Raw genomic sequence first — 22,641 nt, 5'->3', positions numbered from 1 at the left:
CCAAATGCCTGGGCTGAGCCCAGCGCATGGTCCCTGCACGCTGCCCAAGTGCGTCCGACCGTCTGTCCCACTGCGGCCGAGCATCCCCCCGCTGAGGGGAGAGGGCAGCTGGTCCCTGTGCCCCCCAGCCCCTCGGGCACCTCGGGCTGAGCACCCGGGGGTGCCCCGCAGCTGGGCAGGGGGAGAGCCAGCCCTGTGCATCAGGACATCCCGCCTTTCTCCTCCAGGGAGAGGGGCTCTGTCCTGGCTCCAGTGCCTCCCGGCGGGCACGTCTCCGGGGGTCGGTGACAGTGTCACTGGACACACAGGCTGCGACTCGTGGGGACACCAGTGACAGCTGCGGGTCAAGCGGGCAGCTGGGGCACCGACACAGCCCGCGGTGAGGAGGGGGTGCTCGGGCAGGGGCCTGGCAGCGCACAGCATAGCCGGGGGTCTCAGGCAGGGCTTTATTGAGGATGCAGGGCAGGCGGGAGCAGCGGCCAGGGCCCCACTGCCAGGAGTCTGGCCGGCACCTCACCAGGGCAGGACCTTCCCTTCCCAGTCCAGGAAGGTGCCGGTGTCCTTCTCGGAGAGGGAGGAGAGCACCTTCAGCATCCCTCGCACGCTGGCATCCACCGTCAAGGGGGCCTGCGGGGCGGAGGGGGAGAGGCAGCCCCTGCCCCAGGGCTGGCCAAGGGCTGCCCTGCAGCAGCCGGGGCCAGGGGCAGGAGCCGCTCGGAGCACCGGGAGAGCCGAGGGGATGGGGGCCACAGGCACCCAGGACCAGGGCAGGGGACGGGGCGGGCAGGGGCTCAGGGCAGCGGCTCCGTCCCACGGGAAAACCGTCCCAGGGGCTCCGATGGACCCGCCGAGGTGAAACTCCTACCACGTTTCCGACGGAGTCCCCCATGTCAGTTTGCACCCAGCCAGGGTGGAGAGCAGCGCAGAGGACACCGTGCGCCCGGTACCCCAGGGACTGGCACTTGGTCAGCATGTTCAGAGCAGCCTGTGGGGAGACAGGGCAGGGTCGTCGGTGGGAAGGGTCGGCTGGCTGCAAGGGGACACGTGCAGACCCTACTGAGGGCCAGGCACAAGAATGTGCCATGAGAGGGACCCAGTGACTGATGGGACCTCAGCCACAGTGCAGAGAGGTGCAGGAACTGGGAGAGGAAACATTTGAAGGTTTGTGGAGTTGTTTGCTAAGAAGGTGAGACCCTTATTCAGTACAGCACATACCTTGCTGCAGCGGTACGAGACAGCTTGTATCTGATCCCATAAATAGACTTCCTTAATGGAGCCCCCACAGCTGGATATATTGATGACGGCTGCCTTGCTGCAGCTCAGCCCTGAGCCCGGGCTCCCTTGGGCAGCCTTCTTCAGCAAGGGCAGGAACGCCTGCGAGGAGAGAGGAGAGAGGGGCACACGTGGAGAGGCACAGGGGAGGACCAGCTCCTTCCACAGTGGGCAACATTGGCACCAGCACCGGAGCATCCTCCCTCCTCTTCCCCCTGCCCCAGCCTGCCAGGCTCCAGCTCCTGAGCTCCAGCCCACTGCTCCACGAGCCTCTCACTGACCGAGAGCCCATCAGGCACCAGAGCGGAGGCAGGACCCCCTCCCACCCACCCTTCGTGCCCCCTGGGACAGCCCAGCTCAGGTGAGGGTCTCACCTGGCCCAGCAGCAGGGGCCCAACCGTGTTGGTGGTGTAAATCTGGGTCATGTTCTCTGGCGTCTCGTCATCAAGTGTGTTATTTATCACCATCCCAGCGTTGTTGATGAGGAGGTTCAGCCCCGAGCCCCCCACGTGCTCCCCAACTCTGGCTGCAGCTGCCTTGATGCTGGTGGGGTCGGTGACTTCTGCAGAGCCGATGCAGGGGAGGTCAGCACCCACGTCCCCGTGGTGGTCTGGGATCCCCTGTGTGTCCCCCAGGACAGCAGCACCAGGTGTCTCCAAAGGCAGCGACCTATCAGTGTGGCTCCCTTATGGCACTGGGCTCCCAGGGTGTGCACAGCACCAGGGCACTTGCCGGCACTGCACGGGACTGTGGTGCCAGGTGGAGAGGGGAACCGGGGCGAGGGACCCCCACCTCGGGGCACCTACCGAGCGGGATGATGACCAGGTTGGCGTGATTGGAGGCCACATTCTGTAAGTCCTGAGAGAGAGGGCACCGTGTGGGTACGGAGAAGCAGGAGGGGCTGCGCTGAGGCTCAGCCTTTCCCAGACAAAGCCTGTGTCACTCCAGCTCTGTCCCTGCACCCAGCACCCTGCTCCAGCTGTCCTGCTCCCGACGGATGGGGCTCCATGCCTCCCACACTTGCTACATGCCACTGTCCCCTCTGCACATCCCATGCACAGCTGGTCCCACCACTGTCCCAACCCGGCCGCCCTGTGCTGCAGGTGCCCAGCTGCAGCCCAAGCCCTTTGCAGACCCCCTCCCGGCTCTGCCCTGCCGCCCTGGCACCCAGCGCCCCCCCCAGCACAGCCCACTGCCACCCAGCCCAGCCTCACCTGCGCTCGCTGCCCCTTGGGGTCTCGGCAAGTCGCAAAGACCCACTTGGGTGGGTTTTGCATCCCCAGGAAATGCCGGACAAGCCCCAGGCCGATCCCCCGGTTGGCCCCCGTCACCAGAACGGAGTGGATGCAAAGCTCTCCCATATGGCTTCTCCTCCCTCTACTTCAACTTGTGTTGTTTGCTCAGTTCCTTAATGCTTCTTTATAGCGTGCTCCACAGCCACCCCACCCACGCAGGGCTTGCACAAACCTTTGGCTCCAGGCACAACCCCTCCAGCTCTTCAAACTCTCTATGACAGGGATCCTGGATGGGATCCAGCCTCATTACCAAAGGGCAAAAATCACTTGGCATTATCAGGCGAACTCAAATGACCTTGGGAAACCTGGGCCTGTAATCGAGGAGAGGCTGTTGTGGGTGGGAAAGGAGGGAGCAGTATGTGAGAGGGGCGCGGGATGCTCCATGGCTCATAGCTTCATGAGGGTCCTGCGGGCTAGACGGACTTTCCATATCATACCAGGCTGCGCCTCAGAGAACTCGAGCAGATGTTGTCTGCCTTACTCTGGCCTCTTCCAAGCTAATGCCCATTCACTGGATGTCCCATGAATGACCCATGGAGCGGTGCCCACCCAGCATTGTCTACTGGCAGAAGTGGACCCTGCACTAGTTGCACATCACCACACTGCTGCTCAAGCGCTCCATCCCTTGGGGTGCAGCCCTAAGTTGAGCAGTCCCTCTGCCTGGAGCCCCAGAGGACTCAGGTGGCCAGGATGTTCCCCTGCAAAGAGAAATGCCTTGCTCAAAGCCCCATTCTCCACCTCACCCATACACGTGGGGCACTGACAGTTCTGCGCTATCACCAGTAAAGCCCAGTGATGTGCAATACCTCAAGTGATGTGTTACAGATTTGCAGGGCTGGGGCTAGTGTGTGTGCATATCATCTGTTCCTGTTCCCCTGCAAGTGAAGACACACACCCAGAAACCTCTTGCCAACCCCTTGCTTTCATGTGCTGAGTCCCAGAGCCATTGCATGAGCTTCTGGGCAGCAACGGAGACACCGACACTGCTGATGGGTCACTTTCTCCCCCAGAATGTCTTGGCAGTAGCGTTAAACAGAGCCGCTGCCTCCCAGCTGCAGTGCCAGAGGAGCCCTCATGTTCCAGCTGCAGCTGCTTTCCTCCTCCCCACTCCTGCTCATTTTCTGGGGCTCAGCTGGCAGACACTGTGAGGCAGGCATGTCCTCCCTACAGACCTGGGTCCATCCTGCCCAGTGCATCCTCCCCAAACCCAGTAGGGGGGATGCAGCTTGGGGTGGCAGTAAGGATGCCCATTTTATGGTCCATCTATGCCATCCCCTCATTCCTACACTTGCTTCTGACTTGGTCCTGCTCTGAGACTGCAGCATTCTCATATTGCCACTGCATTCACCTTCCCCCCACAAAAAAAACCCTACTTGAAGTATGGATGTGCCGAAGTTCGGTCCCAGGGAGCCCTCTGCACCTCAGGCCAGTTGCATGGTCACCACAGTGCCACCAAACCAGGCAGTTCTGCCCTGCCTCAGTCACCTCCCCATCTAATGTTTGGGTAGCTGTCTCAAGGGCTCAGTCACACAGAATCACAGCATGGTCGGGGCTGGAAGGGACCCCTGGAGCCCCCCCCAGCCCGGCCCCTGCTGAAGCAGCTCTCCCAGAGCGGGCTGCACAGAGCTGCATCCAGGCAGGTTTGAATGCCTCCAGAGAAGCAGACCCCACAGCCTCTCTGGGCAGCCTGTGCCAGGGCTCCGTCACCCTCAAGGTAAAGTTCTTCTTCCTCATATTCAGAAGGAACTTCTTGTGTTGCCGTTTGTGCCCGCTGCCCCTTGTCCTGTCGCTGGGTGCCACTGAAAAGAGCCTGGCCCTGTCCTCCTGACACTGGCCCTTGAGATATTTGCAGGCATTGATGAGGTCCCATCTCAGCCTTCTCTTCCCCAGGCTGAACAGCCCCAGCTCTCTCAGCCTTTCCTCATCAGGGAGATTCTCCTGTCCCCTCATCATCTTTGTAGCCTCCCCTGCCCCCCTCCAGCAGTTCCCCATCTCTGCTGAACTGAGGAGCCCAGCACTGGACCCAGCACTCCAGACGCAGCCTCCCCAGGGCAGAGCGGGGCGGGAGGATCCCCTCCCTCGGCCTGCTGGCCACGCTCCTCCTCATGCACCCCAGGATCCCGTTGGCCCCGAGGTCACCCTGCTGGCCCACAGGCAACTTGCTGTCCCCCTGCATACTCCCGGGTCCTTCTCCGCAGAGCTGCCTCCCAGCAGGTCAGCCCCAGCTGGTACTGGTGCGTGGGGCTGGCCCAGGCTCTGAATGCCTCTAGGCACAACGGAGGGGAGGATGCTGCCACCAGCCCCACCCAAGGTAGGGATGGAGCACCCCCTGTGCTTCTTCCATCTGATGCAGCATGGCCCAGCTGCATGAGGGATCGCGCCTCCCACCCCCACCTGCCCTCACCAGGCTCTCCGCCAGGCCACAACTCGGGTGGCCACAGCACCCATTGATCCAGCACCAGACAGGTGAGTAGTTTTTATCAAATTAGCACAGACCACATCTAGATCTGGACATCATGCCTTCGAGAAATATTCACATCAACAGCAATCAGTTCTTTCCCAGATATGCTAAAAATGAACTGAACGCATATAAAGCATGTTCCTTTTCCAAAAGGCATATTTACAAGCAGCAGTGATTTAAGGACATATTTTGCAAGTAGAGACATGCCACAAACCACAGGGGAAGGCTTCTCTGATTTGTTTTTGCTAGGTCTTAACACAGAAGTTTGCAATTTTTGTGGTGATGGTGCTGAAATATTATCACCACGCATCTGTTAGAGAGAACTGAATTTTTTTCATCCCATCACAACACTTTGGTGTGAGATACTAAATCTTTTGATACACCTGTTCCACCAGCTGAATCTGGCTGCACGTCTCCCTCCAGTGTAATTCCCCCTGTGCCCCAGCACGTGCAATACCCCGCACTGCATGTACCCCCTGCACGCGGAGAGCCACAGCCCTCCTCTGCTGCCATAGCGAGCAAACTCTGTCTGCAGATGTTCAATTGCCTTCACATCTGTCCTGGTTTAACCCCAGCCAGCAACCAAGCACCACACAGCCAGTTCCTCACTTCCCCTCACTCAGAGGGACGGAGAGGAGAGTCGGAGAGGAATGTAAAAGTCAAGGGTTGAGATAAGAACAATTTAATAATTTTAAAAGAATAAAGATGTAAGAACAATAATACTAACAATAATAATAACAGTAGCAAAATGGAAAGGTGGGGGAAAAGGGTAAAGCAAAAGCCACGCATAGCAAGCAAAGCAAAGCAAGGAATCCATTCCCCGCTCCCCACAGGCAGGCAGGTGCTCGGCCATCCCCAGGGAATCAGGGCTCCATCACGCGTGACAGTTACTCGGGAAGACAAACACCATAATGCCAGGTGTCCCCCCCTTCCTTCTTCCCCCAGTTTATACACTCAGCATGATGCCATATGGTATGGAATACCTCTTTGGCTAGCTTGGGTCACCTGTCGTGGCTGTATTCCCTCCCAATTTCCCACCCCCCCCCCCAGCCCTCTGGCTGGCAGGGCCCAAGGAACTGAAAAGTCCTTGATTTAGTATAAACATCACCCAGCAACAACTAAAAGCATCAGTGTCCTATCAACATTGTCCTCACATCAGAGCCAAAACACAGCACTGTACTAGCTACTAAGAAGAAAATTAACTCTATCCCAGCTGAAACCAGGATAACATCCTTGGAGCAAAATTTACCGATCTGTTTTACTCAGTGTAGACCCTGAGATAAAGCCCAGAGCACGTGACAGAAATGCACACAAACACGCCATGTTTCTGGTTCAGTGAATGAAAAATAGTCATTGTCAACAGGTGATAGCCAACGCTTCCTCCTCTGGATCCTGGCGTAAATGTTCCCTGCCAACATATTTGTTTAGTTCCCCTGCCATTATTAAGACTTTGCCTACAGGTACAATACCAGCACGTTAAGCACATTTCATTCACTTGGGTAACCTCACAGCAACCAAGACTTTTTTTTACCCTTCTACTGCCCGTAGCTTTTCTTGCATGGCAAGGCGCCTTTCTGTGATCCCCCTGGTACCTTCTGCACCAGCACCTCATGAACTGCTCTTGCTTGATGGCCACCCAGTGCTGTGCTGTCCAGCTTCCAGGTGAAATACTCCTCTGCAGGAACACGACAGCCATCGGGTCCTTCCCTCCTGCACAGCTGCAGCTGGCGTTTGGGAGCTGATCACAGACCTGCCCTCCTGCCCCTTCCTCAGCCTGCCAAGTCCCAGTCTCTCCCTGAGCTCTACGCATTTAATTTTTTCCCAGTTTTCCCTCCTGAGGCCAATCAAACCTCCTGCTTTGCTGATTCTCCACGTTGGGCTGAGACACTTCTTTTGCCTGGTGAGTTCCTACCCCTTAGCAGCGGTGCAGAGCTCTGGGTCTTCCAGCTCCTGCCTCCGACTGATGTCCCCCTGCGGACCCTGATGGTTGTCCCCACCTCAGCACAACTCCTGGATTGCAGTGCTGGCTTTCAGGCTCTGATAGGTCATTTCAACAGCCTTTTCTACAGTTTTACTTTTTAATGACCACAGCTATACTTGCTCATATATGCCATTTGAGCGAGAGTTCTGCTCCTCCAAACAGACCTCCATGGTTTTCTTCTTCTAGGCAAGAGGATGAGGCCATCACTCACGGTCTGTTAGAAACCTCCACAGTGCCTCAGAACCTGACAGCATCAGAAACAAAAGAATAACTTTTTACATCTCCTATTTTTGCTGTGTCATCGCATTTTTGCAGCTTTCCACTGTTTTGGAGTCGGAACCTGGTAAGACGGACTTTGCCCTGGGGTCTCATGCTGTGCTGCTGGCACGAAGTGCTGCTTCCCGAGGGTCTAAGCCCAGCTGCCAGCCTTGCCCTGCTTACAGCCAGCCGTGCTGCTGCCATCCCTGGCCGCTGGAAGGGACCTCGGGCCAGCTCCCAGCAGGGGCTCAGATGCTGCTTCTGCTCTGAAACGTTATTGCATGGCCCAAAACTTGGGCTGCGCACTAAGGTCCTTCTGCAAGCTCCCCTCCTGCAACCCCTCAGGCAGCTGCTTTTCCCAGTTGGGGGCTTTCCATCTCATCCCACTGGGAAGGCTGAGCACCAGTTTGCCAGTTTTCCCAGTTCCTCCACTACCAAGTGGCTGAAAACTGAGGCATGCTCACGCTTACCTGGGTGTCTCCATGAAGGGCCATGACAGTGCTGCTTACAGCAGTACGCAGGAATGGGCTCCTCTTTCCAACCCCGGGGAGCAGGGGGCAACACGATTACCTTTAGTACATTTAATGCAAGTAAGAACAAACTCGCTACTATTTAACAAGCCTATTTGCTCCACAGTGCATTCAGGGCTGTTCCAGCCATGTTAATCATTTGCTGAAGAATCAATAGAGAGTGAGGAATGAATCAAGGAGCAGGGTAAGACCTACCCAGCCCTGAAATTGTTTGGAGCTGAGCAGGTCGTACACCCAACTGACTTGGGGTTTTTTCCAGCTGAAGAGGATTAGTGACATCTCATTGCAAAGGGATCTCACAGGTGAGAGCCTGCAAAGGGCAGGGGTCCAAGTAAGGTTTCTCACGGCCCCTTTCCATAGCTTTGCCATTTTCCCAGCAGACCAGTGCAGGTTACAGCTGCGTCCTTGTATCAGAGCCGGCCTGGAGCCCAGGAGCACAGACCGCTGGCAGCAGGGAAAGCAGATGCAAAGCCTGCAGGACCTGGCAGGGCAAATGGTGAGAAGAATCCAAGGCAGAGGCAGGTTTCCAAACAGCCTCTGCCCAGTGCAGAGAACAGCTACAGGAACCACTGGGTCTCTTAAGATCCAGATGAACCTGTGGGGAACTGTACGCCACTTGTGGCTACCTCAGGCAGGGAGTAAAGACGTTCCTCCTTTTCCAAGCTTCTGGTGGGTTCTCAGCAGTGAGACTTGTTCATCCATAGGGAACATTCCTGCACCACATCCTGTTTCTGTGGGATGCGTCAGGGCAGGACGTTACTTGTAAGGCTCAGGTGGCTGTACCAGGGGCTGCTGCATGGAGAGGGCTCTCGCAGCTGGGGTCTGTGGGGACATGGGGACAGCAAAGCTGTGTCTGCAGGATGCCAAGGTTATGGATGCCAAGAATGCCCCAAGGTTAGGTGGGGCCGAGGGCAGCGTTTATACACTCAAGCGCTCCAAAATTCAGTAATAACAGAATTGGGCTTTACCAGGCAGCAGGAAGTTACTGAGGCCTGTTGTAAAGAAACGAAAGCACTTGGGTCAGCCTTTGTTTGTTTTTTGGTTTTGTTGCATTTCTCTTTATTACCTTCTAGAAGCCTCACAACAGTTAACTAACAAGATTTCTAAAAAATAAATATAATCCCCTATTTGTGACATGAACTGAGGTATAAAGGTGGGTGAAGCAATGTCCATGTTGGGGAGCATCCCGTTCAAGCCTGCCTTTTTTCACAGCTCATGTTTGTATTCAGAACAGGCTCCTGCTGCCCTCAGCTGTGGCTGCACATGAACCGTCTCCACACAGCAGATCACAGGGGATGTCTTTATCCAAGGCTGCTTGAAACAAGCACCTGGGAAGAGTTTGTTAACGTAATTTGCCTGCATTGTGCAGGCTCTCTGTGGAATAGGTGGCCAAAAGCCCACTCCTTGGTGCAGTTTATGGTCGTGTTTACTTGTGCCCCGCTGTCCTGGTTTGCTACCTGTCTGCCAGTCTTTGCAACAGATGGAGCAGCACTTCCAGTGACAAGCCACCCAATTAATGGCCTCAGCACAGAATGAGGCAGGAAAAGGAGAATGGGACCTTCAATCCAAATACATGCTGTAAGGACAGTTTCTGTTTCTTAGTATAATCCAAGATTTATATCTAGTAAATTCCAATTTCTGTATCATTGCTCAAAGCAAGAAGGTTCTCAAAGCATTTTATATCCCAAAGCAAACTGGGCAGCAGAAGCTCTGGAGCTGCAGTGGAGCAGGATAAAGTTCACACAAATCACCTGATGCTACCACCAGACTATTTAGTTTCCAATTTTTTTATTGGTATTAGAGTTGTTTTTTCTAGCATTTGGCAGACAAGGATGAAAATAAGCAACAGAGCTAGGGTGCTCCTATAAATCAGAGCTGCTCAGTCATTACTTCACTGTTGAGCTCCTGGTTGTGTACTATCAGTAACGGGATTTTAATGTTGTTTGTGCATCTGGTTTTCCATATAACAGCTGAAAACAAACATCAACACCCACCCTGGGCTGGTGGCAGAGCTGGTACACAGGCCTCCAGCTGACGCTGATGGCTTCTTTCCTGTTTTCCCTTTCCCTTCTCACCCTATTGCCCCATCCTCAGATGCCACCAAGACTTTTCTTTGCTTTCCTCCTTTCCATGGCGAATCCAAGCAAAATGCCCCCCGATGCCACAGCCCCCCTCCCCCCCCGGCAGCCCACTTGCTCAATCGATTGTGTCTGGCCATCATGGAGCGAGTGGGATCAGGTGCCTTCACAGGTCTGTACCTGCCTGATAAAACAGGGGGTGCGGCTGCCTTCCTCCCCCGCCTGGGGGAAATCGAAGGTGCTGGGGCCCCCACCCCAGCCATGCTGTAAGCCTGCACCCCAGCCTTGGGAAGGGATGGGGGTCCCTTCTAGCCCCCCTAGAGCATCGCTGCAGGACCACCGCTCCTCGCCGCGGGGGGCCGCAGAACTGGGGCGCAGCTGGTGCTGAATGTTCGGGGGGAAGGGGAAACGGGAGGCTGCGGGGTTGGGGCTGGGGGCAGCTGGGGCTTGGGGGGCAGAGCTTGGCGGAGCGGGGCGGCCAGGGGGCGGGGCGGGGTCCGGGGGGCGGGACTGTGCCGGGGGCGGCGCGGGGACCGGGGCCGGGCGGCTGGGCAGGGGGGCGATGGCGGCGGTGCGGGCGCGCACGGTGCTGCTGACCGGCGCCAACCGCGGCATCGGGCTGGAGCTGGTGAAGCAGCTGCTGAGGGCGCCGCGCCCGCCCGCCTGGATCTTCGCGACCTGCCGGGACCCCGAGGGGCCGCGGGCCCAGGTCAGTGCGGGGGGCAGGGGTGTCGGCACCGCCCCGGGCACGGGCAGTGCCCTTAGTGACACGCTCGGTTGGCTTCGCCGGCGTGACGGGGGCGGCGCGGGGTTGAGGGTCCGGTGCCTGCGCCGTGCCCTGCCCGCTGTGAGCATGCCCAGGGGCCGCCGCGCTGCGGGCGAGGGACGAGCCGGGCCACCCGCCCGCGCTGCGGAGCCACCTGAGGCCACGCTGGCTGCGCCCCAGCTCGCCCGGCCGTGCTAGCGCCCGGCCCGTGTGCCGCCGGCACCGCGCTGGGCCGGGGCAGCGGCGGGGATGCTGCTCTGCCCATTCTGCGCCGTGTTACCGCTCTCTGGGGGTTCGTTAACTGGTGGCCCGTGGGGCCGGGGGATCCCCACTCCCCCGCTTTCCACTTCCCTAAGATGGGAGAGACTCTCCCGTGTCGCGTTGGGCTCAGGTGGGAGAGGCTCACCCGCCTTGCTTCAGCAGGAGTCCCAGCGGCTTTCCGCAGGGCCAGCTGCAGGTTTTCTCTGCTTGCCCGCGACCCGCTGCCACACCGGCAGGGAGATCTGCTCTCTGGTGGATCCTGGCTCCAGCGGATCGGTTTGCCTCACCTCGCAGCTCGGCTGTACGCAGGGGTCGGTGTGGTGCGCAGCAGGGATCGTGCCTTCAGAAGTCCTTGAGATGCTCTTCGTGTGCTCGCTGCCACCTTTATCCTGGCTCAGGAGCAGGGACAGTGCAGTGAGAATCCACCCTGCTGCCAGCCCAGGGGTGCGCACATCCTGCTGTTGCTGGGGCCCGAGATGGTTGGGTCCAGGCTAGCTGAGGTCTTACTTTTGCCCCATTCTCACAACCCCACCCCTCCACCCCCCAATAACTTGCTGGATTTGGGCACTGATGAGGTCAGAGGACTTCTTGCAGGGCTGGACTGGAGCCGGTTTCTCCCCACGGTGGTCCATGTGCATCGCTGTCTACCAGGGGATGCTTCTCTAAGCCCTGTCCAGCTGTGGTAGGGCAAGGACAGCGTCTTCAGGGTGCTGCTGCTGAAGTCCATGACCACAGGAGACCGAGGACAGAGTGATCCTCCATCAGGCTGGTGCCACATCGCTCCTCCTGCCCCTTTGTGCCCAGATCAGGTGTTGGGGTGGGTGAGGTCAGATTCATGCTTGGATGGTGTGAGGCTGTTGAGGCCAGCAGCTGGGCAGAACAGAAGGAGAACCATCTGTTGGCCATCACAAACAATTTAGATGGGGTTTCTGTCTTTTCCTGTGCTCAGGAGTAATATGGAAACACACGGTCTGGTGGGGAAGCCCAGAGAATGGAGGTGGATCACAGCCAGTGCCAGCAGCTCTCCTGCTCCGTGTTGATAGGATGGGTCCCCTCACAAGAAGCCACCAATCTGTGTGGCATCTCTGCAGCATTCTCTGTGGGATTGTTCATAAGAGGCTTCTAGTTCTATTAGTGCTCATTTTAGATGCATTGAATGTGGTTTTTTGGTTTCTGTTGCCTAAAACCTGCTATAGTTGAAGAAGGCTCAGCAAAGAGCTGCTAGGAACTGCGAAGTTGAAAGTTTGCATTCTGGAAAGGGCTTCTGAATCCTCCATTTTGGTGAAAATAATCAATAAATACGTGCCGAGAGGCTTATTTCACTTGAGGGTGTGAGATGCAGTGTCCAGAGCAGAGTGGATCCTGGGAATGAGCTATTTGGATCCAGATGTAACTTCCCCAAAGGTCAAGTCTGATGCTGGCACTCAGCCATTCCTCCTCCATCTCACTTCCAGCAGCCTCTGGGAGACACTTCTGGCCATAGCCCTGGCCAGTTTGCATCACTCAACCCGGGTGAGCTGGTCCTTAATAGTTTGCTCTCATCCTTTGCTGTGGCCCTGGCTTGGTGGTACACATAGGCCCTTTGGGAGAATGGCCATAGTATCCTGCAGCTGTGGCCGCGCTGTGCTCAAAGCCTGGAAGAAGCCTGAGAACCTAGGCAGGTCACCAGTCCAGCCATTCACAAAAGCTGAGTAACATCTGGAAGAAGTTTCCTTAGGGGTGGGCCATCACTGGTGCCCCAGGATGGTGCTTGGCATCACCTCTGCCTTGTGCTGACTGTTTCCATGTCTCTTTGCAGGAGCTGAGAGACCTGGCATCCAAACACCCAAACCTGGTTCTTGTGAAGCTGGGTAGGTGCGCCCTGCCTCTGAGCTGGTAAACTGGTGGCTGCCAGCTGTGCTGGCACCATTTCTCCCTCGCTCCCTGCCTTCAGGCTCTACATGGGGGATTCTGTAGAGCTGCTTCAAGTCCTGCTGCCAGAAGCCCAGCTGCTCCAGACCTGTCTCAGCCCCGGTACCCCATTCCCTGGAGCTTCCTTACCCCACGGCCACAGGACCAGGAGGTTCTTCAGACCCACTCTGGGCAGCTTCCAGCTTCCCCAGCCGAGTGGCCACGTCCTTGCTCTACCATGCAGCTGAGCTGCCTTGATCCCAAGTCCCAGGCAGGACCAGAAGGGCTCCGGCAGGAAGGCGGCTCCTGTGCGATCGGCCCTTGGAGCTGTAGGACCTGTCAGAGCCACTCCACAGCGGGTCCCAGCACAGCCCCTGTGGGGACTGTCCCCCTCAGAGACCACCCCGGGTTCTGCAGCGTGGGAGCCACAGCGGTGCCTTGCCACCGCGGGGCTGCCCCCAAAGGGGCTCTGCCCGGTGGGCTGCACCCAGGGTCGGGGTCCTGCTGCTGGCGGGGCAGCCTGCGCTGGGGCAGGGGCGCAGCCCGGGGGCTCGTGGTGCCGGGGCGCGGGGAGCTGGTCGCACAGCGCCACCTGGTGCCCGCAGGCGGAAGGCCACGCGGGTCGGGATGCGTGAGCTTGTCCCTCAGCATCCGACCCTCCCTCTTCTCCCCAGCCCCCCCGCGCGGACCCCCGGCTCTCAGACCTTCTCTTCCCCTGCAGACGTGGCGAACCCCTCGGCTGTCACTGCCGCTGCCAAGGTGGTGGAGGGGAAGCTGAACGGCGCGGGCTTGAACCTGCTGATAAACAACGCCGGCATCTACACCCCGACTGCATCACTGGAGACGGTGGACACTGAAGACATGATAAGAACGTACAAGACCAATGCAGTGGGACCCATGATAATGGCCCAGGTATGGATGGAGCTCGCCATGGAGGGGGAATTTTGCTCCAGCTTGAGGGTAGCCTGGGCTGCCTGTGGTCACGATGGAGATCTTGGAGGGCTTTGCCAAGTTTCCCGGGGCTGCAGGAGGGAGGGGCCCGTGCAGGGCTGAGCTCCCAGCCCAAGCCCTCTGTAGCCCCCATGTTGTGCTGGGCTAACTGGGAGCAGGTGGGCCACTACAGCAAAGCACCTGGGCTCTCCTGGCCTCCTGCTGTTCTTCCCCATCCTCCCTGCCCTTGCAGTTGCCATAAGTGTGGCTGGCTCGAGGCACAGGCATCCCACAAGGTTGCTTCTCCCCAGGTGTTCCTGCCCCTGTTGAAGAAGGCTGCCCGGGACAGTACAGAAAAGGGACTGAGCTGCAGCAAGGCAGCCATCATCAACATCTCTACCATCTTGGGGTCCATTGAGAAAACTCCCGAGTCCTTCTTCCACCCTGTCATCTCCTACCGCTGCAGCAAGGTATGGGAGACTGGAGACCTGCTTGTGCTCATGAGCTCGGTGGGAGTCAGCGCTGCCCCTTGCCTGGCATGATCTCAGGGAAGCATCTGAGATCACGAGATGGAGGGCCTGATCCGTGCTCCCCAGGCTCCCTGGGCATCTCCGTGCCCAGCTGCTGCCCACCTAAGGGAGACACACACTGTCTCTTGAAGACCTGGCATTGCTTGTTCTCCCTCACTATGAGGCAGCGATGAGAGGGAGCCTGGTGTGCGGAGCTTTTTATCACCCATGGCTGATGCTTCTTCCTTCCTCGCCCAGGCTGCTCTCAACATGCTCACCAAGTGCCAGGCTCTGACCTATGGGGAAGCCGGGATCCTCTGCGTGGCACTTCACCCTGGCTGGGTGAAAACTGACATGGGCAGCCAGGAGGTGGGTTCCAGCTGAGTGGATTGAGGGGAGAACCCATGGGGGGAACCCAAGCCTACAGACTCCCCCAGGAGTTGCCTTGAGTGACTGACCTGGCTCTTGGGATGAGGGATCCATGTGAGAATGAGCTGCCTCTTGGGCTGCAAGTTGCCTGCCTCTGTGCTGGGCCGCTGCAGAATGTGTGGGTGCTGCCTGGGAAATAGCATCAGCACATATCCAGGGTGAGCAGAGGCTGGTTTGGGAGGGAAGGTGCTTTGGGCAGCCTGGAGATGTGCAGACAATCTGAATCTGACAGAACAGGGCGGAAAGGAGCAGCGTGATTGCATCCTGTGCCCCCTTCCTTGAAGAACGGCAGGTCCGTGAGGTCTCCCCTCATCCTGCAGGATCCCTGTTTTGGGGTGGGGGTGGTCCCTGAAACACTGGAGTTTTGCGAAGACTGCACGTAGTGTCCCACTTGCAGCATGGATCTCTTATGTGTCCTACTGGGTTAAACCTGTAGCTGGCTTCCCAGCTGGAGCCACCTCTGCCCAAGCCATCAGTGAGCACAACAGGCTTGTCCCACCTCCCACGGCCCCCTGCTCAGTCTGGGTGGAAGGAGCCTGCTGCCGATGTGCACACACTAAGCGGGTGCTGGCGGATGACTGGGAGTGATGCCGGTGTCTCGGCCCTGCTCCTCACTTGTGCCCATTGCAGGCTGACCTGACAGTGGACACAAGTGTGCGGGGGCTGCTCTCTGTGCTGCCGATCCTCTCTGAGAAACACAGCGGCGCTCTGCTCAACTGGGAAGGTAAAGCTATTCCTTGGTGACCACTGTCTGTCCCTGCGAGGGACCCTGCAGTGCCAGGGGACTCTGTGTGCCCTGGAGCACCGGGATGCTCAGCCCTGCAAGGGACCTACTTGGGACTCCACCGAGCGTGCAGGGCAGCCTGTAATCCCTGCCTTCACGTTGCTAATAAAGTCAATTAGTACCTGTGCCTTCTCCCTGCTGAGACTTTCTCTGCCTTGGCCTGGAGCTGGTGCCTTCAAAAACTAACCGAGCGTTATAGCAGTCTGCCTGCCTTGCCTTTGGCTGCTCTGAGCCAAGGGGAGGTCCCAGGGAAGGTGGCCAGCCCAAAGCCCTGCTGTCCCTCCTGACTGCTGAATGTGCCTGGGTCTGCCTGGTCTCTGCAATGCTTCCACCCCAAGCACAGTATGTCTTTGCTACAGATTTCTTGGGGGGACTTTGTGCTGGACATAGCCTTTGGGAGCAGCATTAGGGCTGGAACGGGAAGGCCAAGCACCACAGTCAAGTTTGTCAGTTCCAGGCAGCCAGCTCTTCCCATGGTGGAGCCCCAGCTGGGCACGGCACCCCTGGGTGGGGGAAATCTGGTCCCATGGGGGAGCACAGCATGGGAACAGCACTTCTGTGGGATGGAGGAGCTGGGAACCTTAGTAAGATGGGCTGGGCAGCCCTGGACTGTGGGAATTTTGCCCGGGAGGTGGTAACATCCCTGAAGGAAAGGACTTTGGGGTGGTGCTGGCTTTTCTCAGGGGGTTCTACCCATTCTGGAAAGAGCTTCTCTTTGGGGAGCATGGGGAAAAGGAGCTGGGGCTCCTGCAAATCCAAGCCTAGGCTCAGGTGGGCAGAGCAACCTGGCTTGGAGAGGCAAACCCACTGCTCCTTCCCTCAGGCCACCACTTCCTCCTCCTCCTCTGGAGGATCGGCTGTGGCGCCTCTGTCCCTCTGGGTCTGGCTTTCTCTGGGGTTGTGCCTCTCCCTGTAGCGGGGGCTTGCCTGGCAGCACCAGCTTTGCTGGGAATCTCGAGGCCATGCACGGCTCTGTGAAGGAGCCCCCCTGTTTCTCAACCAGGAGCACAAATGCTGAAGCCCTCATCCCCTGCTCCAGGCAGACAGAGCATCAGGGCAGACTCCTGGGCTGGGACCACGTCTCTGCCCCACTGAGGTGAGCTGTGCTCCAGGAAGCCCTGACACCCACAGCCCAGTGAGTCACAGGCACCAGAGAGTTTTTCTGCCTTGCTGGCTCCAGTTCCTCCCAAGGCAGTGGCATTTTGGTAGCAGCGACTTTTAAGAGGCTGGGTGGGCAAGGGGACAGCAGGGGGTGTCTGCAGCCTGGGCTTGGGGACAGGGTGCCTGTGGCTGCAGGTAGCAGGGCTGCCAGAGCTGGGACCCCTGTGCCCTTGTACCCCCTCTTGGGGGTCCCAAGCAGCCCAAGTGCCCAGTGAGGGGTAGGAGGAGAGGCAAGATGCCCCTGTGAAGTTCAGGGGTGCTGGGACCATCCCCAGATGGAGAGAGTGTCCCTTACTTTGCAGGGACTTTCCATAATGGAGGGACACGTCCTTTCTGAAGCAATTGCAGGAGCTGGGACACCTGGGTGCCCACTTCTCTCCAGGAGCTGGGGCTCCGCTGCCCCGTCCCTGGCATGGGGCTAATGCCAACCCATGCCTGGCTGTGCCAAAGGAGGCCAAGACCCTGGGCTGCTTAGAGCTCACTGTCTTCCCCATGTGCAGGCTGACCGTGCTTTTCCAAGCCTGTGCTGTTCTTCCCAAGGCCCTTGGGGGCCGGTGCTGCCAGCACAGCTGTGGGGAACCATACCCATGCAAGGGACCTGCTGCTGCTCGGGTGCTCCCTGGCAGGGAGGTGCTGGCCTTGGCTTTCCCCTCCTGGGCTCAGCTCAGCAAACAGAGCCATGCTAGAGATGGGGAGCAATGCTGCTGCCCTGGCCAAGAGCCGCTTCATCCTTGGGGAAGCTGTGAACCATCTGGGCTCCAGCCACCTGATTTCCCATGCAAACGCTCACTCATCTTTGCTCTTTTCTTTCCCAGCTCATACCTGTGGCCAGAGGAGTCAGGGCACCTCCCCGAGCATTTGTCAGCACTGTGATGGCAGCAGGAGGAGAGAAATCCCTCGTGAGGAATGGCTGAGGGACAGGAGCATGGGTGAAGGGCCTGATCCTTCAGCTGTATGGCTGTGCTCAGCCCAGCAGTGCTCCACAGACATGGCCAAGCCTCTACTGAGCGCCCTTCCTGCCCCTTGGCAGAGGCTCTCCTGCCCTGGTTGCTCCACGCAAGCCAGCTGGAGCCCAGCCAGTCGCCGTGGGTGGCTGTGCCCATCTCCATGTTCCTCCCTTCTGCCCCATGCCATGTCCTGGATCCTTGTGGCTGAGCTATGCCAGGGATCCCATCACTGCCCGCAGGCAGCTTATAGCCCCCACTGTGATCATTGCCAGCCCCAGAAGAATCTGTCTCCTCTGGGAACACGGGGAGAGATGGGACTGCTGAAAGCTGGGAGACGCTTCATCAGCTTGGCTGATGGTCTGCAGTGCTGGTGACACAGGATGGCTGCCCACCCACTATGGCAGTGGGGTTCTGGCTGAGCTCAAGAGGCTGATAAATCTGTGAGTATATCTCTCTGCCCCCAGGGACCTGGGACATCACAGCGTGGGCAGGTCACCGGGGGCGTGAGTAGCCCTGTGTGCCAGAAGTGGGAGAAGGAATAGGAAGCTCTGCAGGTGAAGTCCGCTCTGGCGTTACTGGAAGCTCATCTGCTGGGGCTGAGAATAAACCTTGAGGGGCTGCTGGATGTTGAAGCACCATGAGCACCAGCCTGTAGGCAGCCAGGGCAGTGGTCTTTCCTTTGGGTGCTGGGACCACAGGCTAATTGTCCTGCAGAGCCACGTGACAGCAGGTCAGTCCAATCCTATTTTTCAAACCAACAGGAGGCTGGGGCAGGATGACCCAGCTTGGAGCCCTGCAACTGGGAATCACCCTTGGTGAGTGTTTTGCCATCATGAGGGAGGCTAGCTGCTCCTCAGAAGCCCATCCTCCTCCAAGACAAGGCTTATCCCAGGGAGCATGTGCTGGAGCTGAGCTGCCAGGGACTGTGCCAGCTGTGGTAACTTGGAGGCCAGGAATGCCCGAGCACCTTAAGGTGCTCCAGGACATGTGTTCCTCAAAAAGCCTCAGTGAGAGGACAGATGGGCAGGTCTCCCTGCTCAAACACTTGCCAAGTGGTGCTGGCTTTTCCTTTGCACAAGTTCTGGGTGTTTGTGCTCATGCAGCTGATTATCTCCCTGTTTCCTCTCCTGCCTGATGTTTCCTGCCTTGCTTGGTCCCTTTTGCCGGCTTTGTGTCAGGCTTATCTCCTGGCTCTGGGCAGTGTCAGACCTCAGCGCCTCCCCTGCCCACCATGAGGGCAAGACTCAGCCCTGGGTGCCATGCCCTGTGTCCTTTCAGTGGGCTGCAGCACAGCACTCCAGGAGACACTTAGAATGTCAGCTCTACCTGGCCATTTAGCAGCTCCTTGGGAGCACGGGCAAGCTGGGACAGAGCAAGGGTGGTTTAGGATCCATTTACCTTTAGCAGCTGAGCCGTCTCTATTCTGAAGCTGGGGGACAGGCGCCAACTGGCCCCAGTGCGTTGCTGCGGGGGGCTGCCGAGTCCAGCAGCAGCGAAATCTGAGCAGCCCCTTGGGGACCCTTCACACAGGGGTGCATGAGGGCACGGGGACACATCTGGGGACTTCCAGGGACCACAGGCAGGGAGGTGGTCACCCAGAGCAGCTCAGACTGCCTCCGCCAGCCCCTGTGGGGCCATAGTAGCACTTGGGGCAAACGTATCTCTGCTCTGGGGAGCCTGGCAGCTCTCCAGGATTGACCTCAGTGGTGAGGAGGGGCCATATTTTCCAGGCTTTTTCCACCAGCTGCCATCCTTCCGACCAGAGCCACAGCAAATACTTGTTGCACCAGGAGCTGGGGTCAGGCAGGTCCGTGGGGAGGACATGGGGAGTCCTGGCAGGACTTGCCAGGATGAGGGTGAGACCCGTTTGGGGAGGCAACGTGCCGTGCCCGAGTGGGGCAAACAGCAGCAGGCAGAGCCCCCATGACAGGCAAAGCCAGCTCCAGGAGGAGAGGGTCAAAAGAGGAGGCTGGGAACGGAAAAGGGCTGCTCCTGTGACACGGATGCAGCTGTGGAGGTGGAGCAGCGGGCAGGAGGCAGGTCACAAACAGCCAGCACACAACGAAGCGCTGGGACAGCAGCCAGTCTGGCAGGGGTGGCCAGCCGCAGCAGCTCCAGGTGTGGCAGACCTTCGCTGGCCAGGGCAGGACTAGGAGCAGAGGCAACTAGAACTGCAGGGGCCTCAGCCAGGACCTGCAGATCCCCTCGGCAGGAGTCTTCTTCCAAGCTCTTCATTCTGCCAAGGTGTGGGCATTGTCCATGGCATGGGGGGGACGGGGCAGCAGGATAGTCACGGTGGGGACGTTCCTGTTCCTGGTGGCACTGCGGTCCCATGACTCAGGGTGCCTGGTGACCGTTTCCAGAGCCACCAGCAGTGGGGAAGGCTGGATCACCTGGGGACATGCAGTGTCAGGGGGTGCTGGGCGCCAGGGTTGCCATCGAAGTACGGCACCCAGCCTGGGAGCATGAGAAACGTGGCTCGGGAGGAAGCACATCCCGGTCCCTGCAGCACATGGGCTGCCGAGGAAGCCAAGTGTGGCCAGCAGATAACGTGCTGAGGCTTCCTCCGGCATGGCCGCAGCTGTGGGCTGGGGTTGCTCCATAGCTATCTGCCCCCGCGGAGCCCCGTGCATCCCTTTTCCCGGTTCCGTTATAGTTAGCCGGGAGGAAGCAGCTCACCAGGTCCCACCTCGGGCTTTTAACCTGCTGCTGCCCGGCCTGCTGCTCTCTGCTCCCGCCAGCCAGAGACGGGAAGGCTCCGCAGCTGCCTGGGAGGATGGTTTGGCACTGGGAGCTTGCTGCAGACTCTACCACCCTGGGGACCAGCAGGTTGCCCCTGAACCACGCTGTATCCCACAGCCACTCCTGCAAAGGGCGGACGCTGGTGTTGCTGTTTCTGGGTGCAGAGAGAAGGTCCTGAAGGCTTCAGGTGCCAATGATTCCCTCCTTGTTCTCTCTTCCCCTTTTAGCTGGTCAGGTCCTGCCTGGTGCTTCCTCTGGAAGCCCCCCTGGTCTGCTGGGGGGACACCATGGAGGCAGCAGCTTTACTAGCTGTGCACAGATTTAACCCAGATACCCAATAAATGGTTTGGAGGAAATTCATCTTGGGGAAGAAAATTGCAGCACTCCACCAGCTTCGTTTGATGAGCTGGGGTTTAACTGAACCCCAGGGTCACCAGAGGTGCTACCTGCCATTCCTTGGGTAAGTGGAAATCAGACAGACATCCCAGCAACCTTCTCCAGATTGTTGTCTTCTGCAACTGAACTCTCCCAAATTTTGCTTCCCCTCCACCCCCCTTCCCCTCCTTCTTGTCTGGCAGGGAGGGGACCTTAGTGTCCTGTTGGCACAGGCTGTGACTGTGTCCTCCCTGGTGATGAGCGCCAGTGGGACACCTTTCCTGAGCATTGGTGCCCATGCAGGGGCAGAGGTAGGTTGCCCAGCTGCTCAGCCTGCCAGAGTGATGCAGAGATGTTCCATGTCTCCTGTAAACCTACGGCATACGTTGATGTGCCCATAACACTGCCCAGTGCCCCATGTGCACCCCCAGCACAAACCAGCAGCTGGTCAGGGCTAGCCTGCTCCGTGCCCTGGGGCCCTGGCACAGCCACATGTGAATCTTAAAAAAAAAACCACATTCAGGTGCTGGGTGAGCCACGCTGCCGCCTGAATGCCACATGGGAACATGCACGCTGGGTTGCAGCGAGGTGCTCACCCATCCTGCTGCAGCCGGGCTGCTGCCAACAAAAAGGGTGACACCGCCAGAGCGAGCCCTTGGCCGTCAGACCCAGTGCCGCTTTGAAGGGTCCTGCTGGGGCTTTGGTGCAGGTCAGCCTCTCCCTGCTCTTCCCCGGCACCAGCTGGGCCTGAATTTCCGGCTCTGGCAGAACAAGTTCCTGGGAGGCTATGCCTGGAGCTGGTGCTGCACCGAGCTGCCAGCGTGCCTGTGCGGTGCCATGGGCAGGGACGGGGGTCTGCAGGGGTGGCAGCTGGGGTTAAGCTGCCCAGGGCATGCCATAAGCTGGGGGGGCCTCCCTGCTGCTCGCCTGCAGGGCAGGGCTTGCTGGAGGGGTTGTCCCCTTGGTCCCAGCACATCAGTACCCAAATGCATCTGTGCAAATGTGGTGAGTGGCACAGGGACTTCAGGGATGTTCTTGGAGATCAGCAGATACCCTTCCCACCCTCTCTAGCCACATGGGTTTTGTCCCAGTCTTGGCCAGGACATGGCTAGGTCCCACTCAGGTCCCAGCCCTGTTTCCCTGGAGCATCCTTCCCCCCTTGTTGGCTCTAGGGAGTGGACTGAGACCCAGTGATGGCAAGAACATGGATCCAAGCTCACTTCGATGAGCTCTTCCTGCTGTGTCCCTCTCCTTGGAGCCAGGGAAGTGAACGCTGGGGAGGAACTTGGCTCCTCTTGTTTGTTATTACAGGATAAAGTTACCCTTTAAAGCAGAGCCAGTGCTGCCAGGGCTGCATACCATCCGGGAACATTGCTCCTTCCAAGGGCTCCAACACGCTTCTTGTTATTGTGCTTGTTGCAGAGCCAGCCCGCTCCCAGCCCTGGGCACAGTGAGGGGGAACCACATGGGGGGATCCACAAAGGAGCCTTGAGGCTCTTTTCCCACCCTGGGAAAGCTGGAAGCAAAGGAGAAAGGCTTCTCTCCAGAGAGGGAGAGCTCTTCTGGCTCTGGGATAGGTGGGGAAGAAGGACCAGGGAGCAAGGGAAAGGCAGGGGGAGCTGGATGTGGCTGGAGTGTGCTGTTGTCCCCCCACAGAAGGGCTAGGAATGCTGCCCTCCCTGTGGCTCAGCTGGGGACCCTCTCAAGTGGGCAGACCACTGGTTCCCACTGGGGAAACCGCTGTGCATGGGCAGGGCGATGGCATGCAGCTGGCACCCATCTCACCACCCTACGAGTCCAGCACCAGCTCGGCATTGCCAGGCGATGTGCAGCCAGGAAGAGGGGTGGCTTCCTCTTCGAGCTCCAGCCTCTGTCCCTGGCAGTCCCAGATCCAGGGGACCCCCTCTCCTGTGAGCTGGCACCCCTGCGCCCCAAGCCTTTGCAGACATAGGGGTTCCTCAACAGTACCCTG

General features: G+C 58.5%; 3 protein-coding genes across 3 annotated transcripts in view; 2 read left to right on the top strand and 1 right to left on the bottom strand.

The window, feature by feature from the left end:
• Positions 1–398: 398 nt before the first annotated feature.
• LOC308053561 (C-signal-like) lies at positions 399–4,888 on the bottom strand. The gene is made up of 6 exons (XM_080364972.1): positions 2,487–4,888; positions 2,079–2,130; positions 1,647–1,834; positions 1,216–1,374; positions 866–985; positions 399–627 (listed from the first exon to the last, which is right to left on the bottom strand). Exons 1-6 carry the CDS (start codon positions 2,631–2,633, stop codon positions 514–516), a joined length of 780 nt encoding a protein of 259 aa, XP_080221098.1. The 5' UTR covers positions 2,634–4,888; the 3' UTR covers positions 399–513.
• Positions 4,889–10,396: 5,508 nt separating this feature from the next.
• LOC308053559 (C-signal-like) lies at positions 10,397–15,570 on the top strand. The gene is made up of 6 exons (XM_080364970.1): positions 10,397–10,584; positions 12,701–12,752; positions 13,514–13,704; positions 14,034–14,192; positions 14,490–14,600; positions 15,291–15,570. Exons 1-6 carry the CDS (start codon positions 10,438–10,440, stop codon positions 15,402–15,404), a joined length of 774 nt encoding a protein of 257 aa, XP_080221096.1. The 5' UTR covers positions 10,397–10,437; the 3' UTR covers positions 15,405–15,570.
• A 129-nt stretch (positions 15,571–15,699) lies between these two features.
• Positions 15,700–22,641, top strand: part of RIPOR1 (RHO family interacting cell polarization regulator 1) — a 36,850-nt gene continuing 29,908 nt past the window's right edge. The window contains exon 1 of the mRNA XM_080364914.1: positions 15,700–20,754. The gene's annotated coding sequence lies outside the window, so the exon portion shown is untranslated. The remainder of the gene's footprint in view (positions 20,755–22,641) is intronic.

This window comes from Falco punctatus (assembly GCF_963210335.1).
Source record: "Falco punctatus genome assembly, chromosome: 14".
In the NCBI taxonomy this organism is placed as follows: domain Eukaryota; kingdom Metazoa; phylum Chordata; class Aves; order Falconiformes; family Falconidae; genus Falco; species Falco punctatus.
Note: the sequence above shows the minus strand (reverse complement) of the source record. Positions and strands in the feature narration are given on the sequence as shown.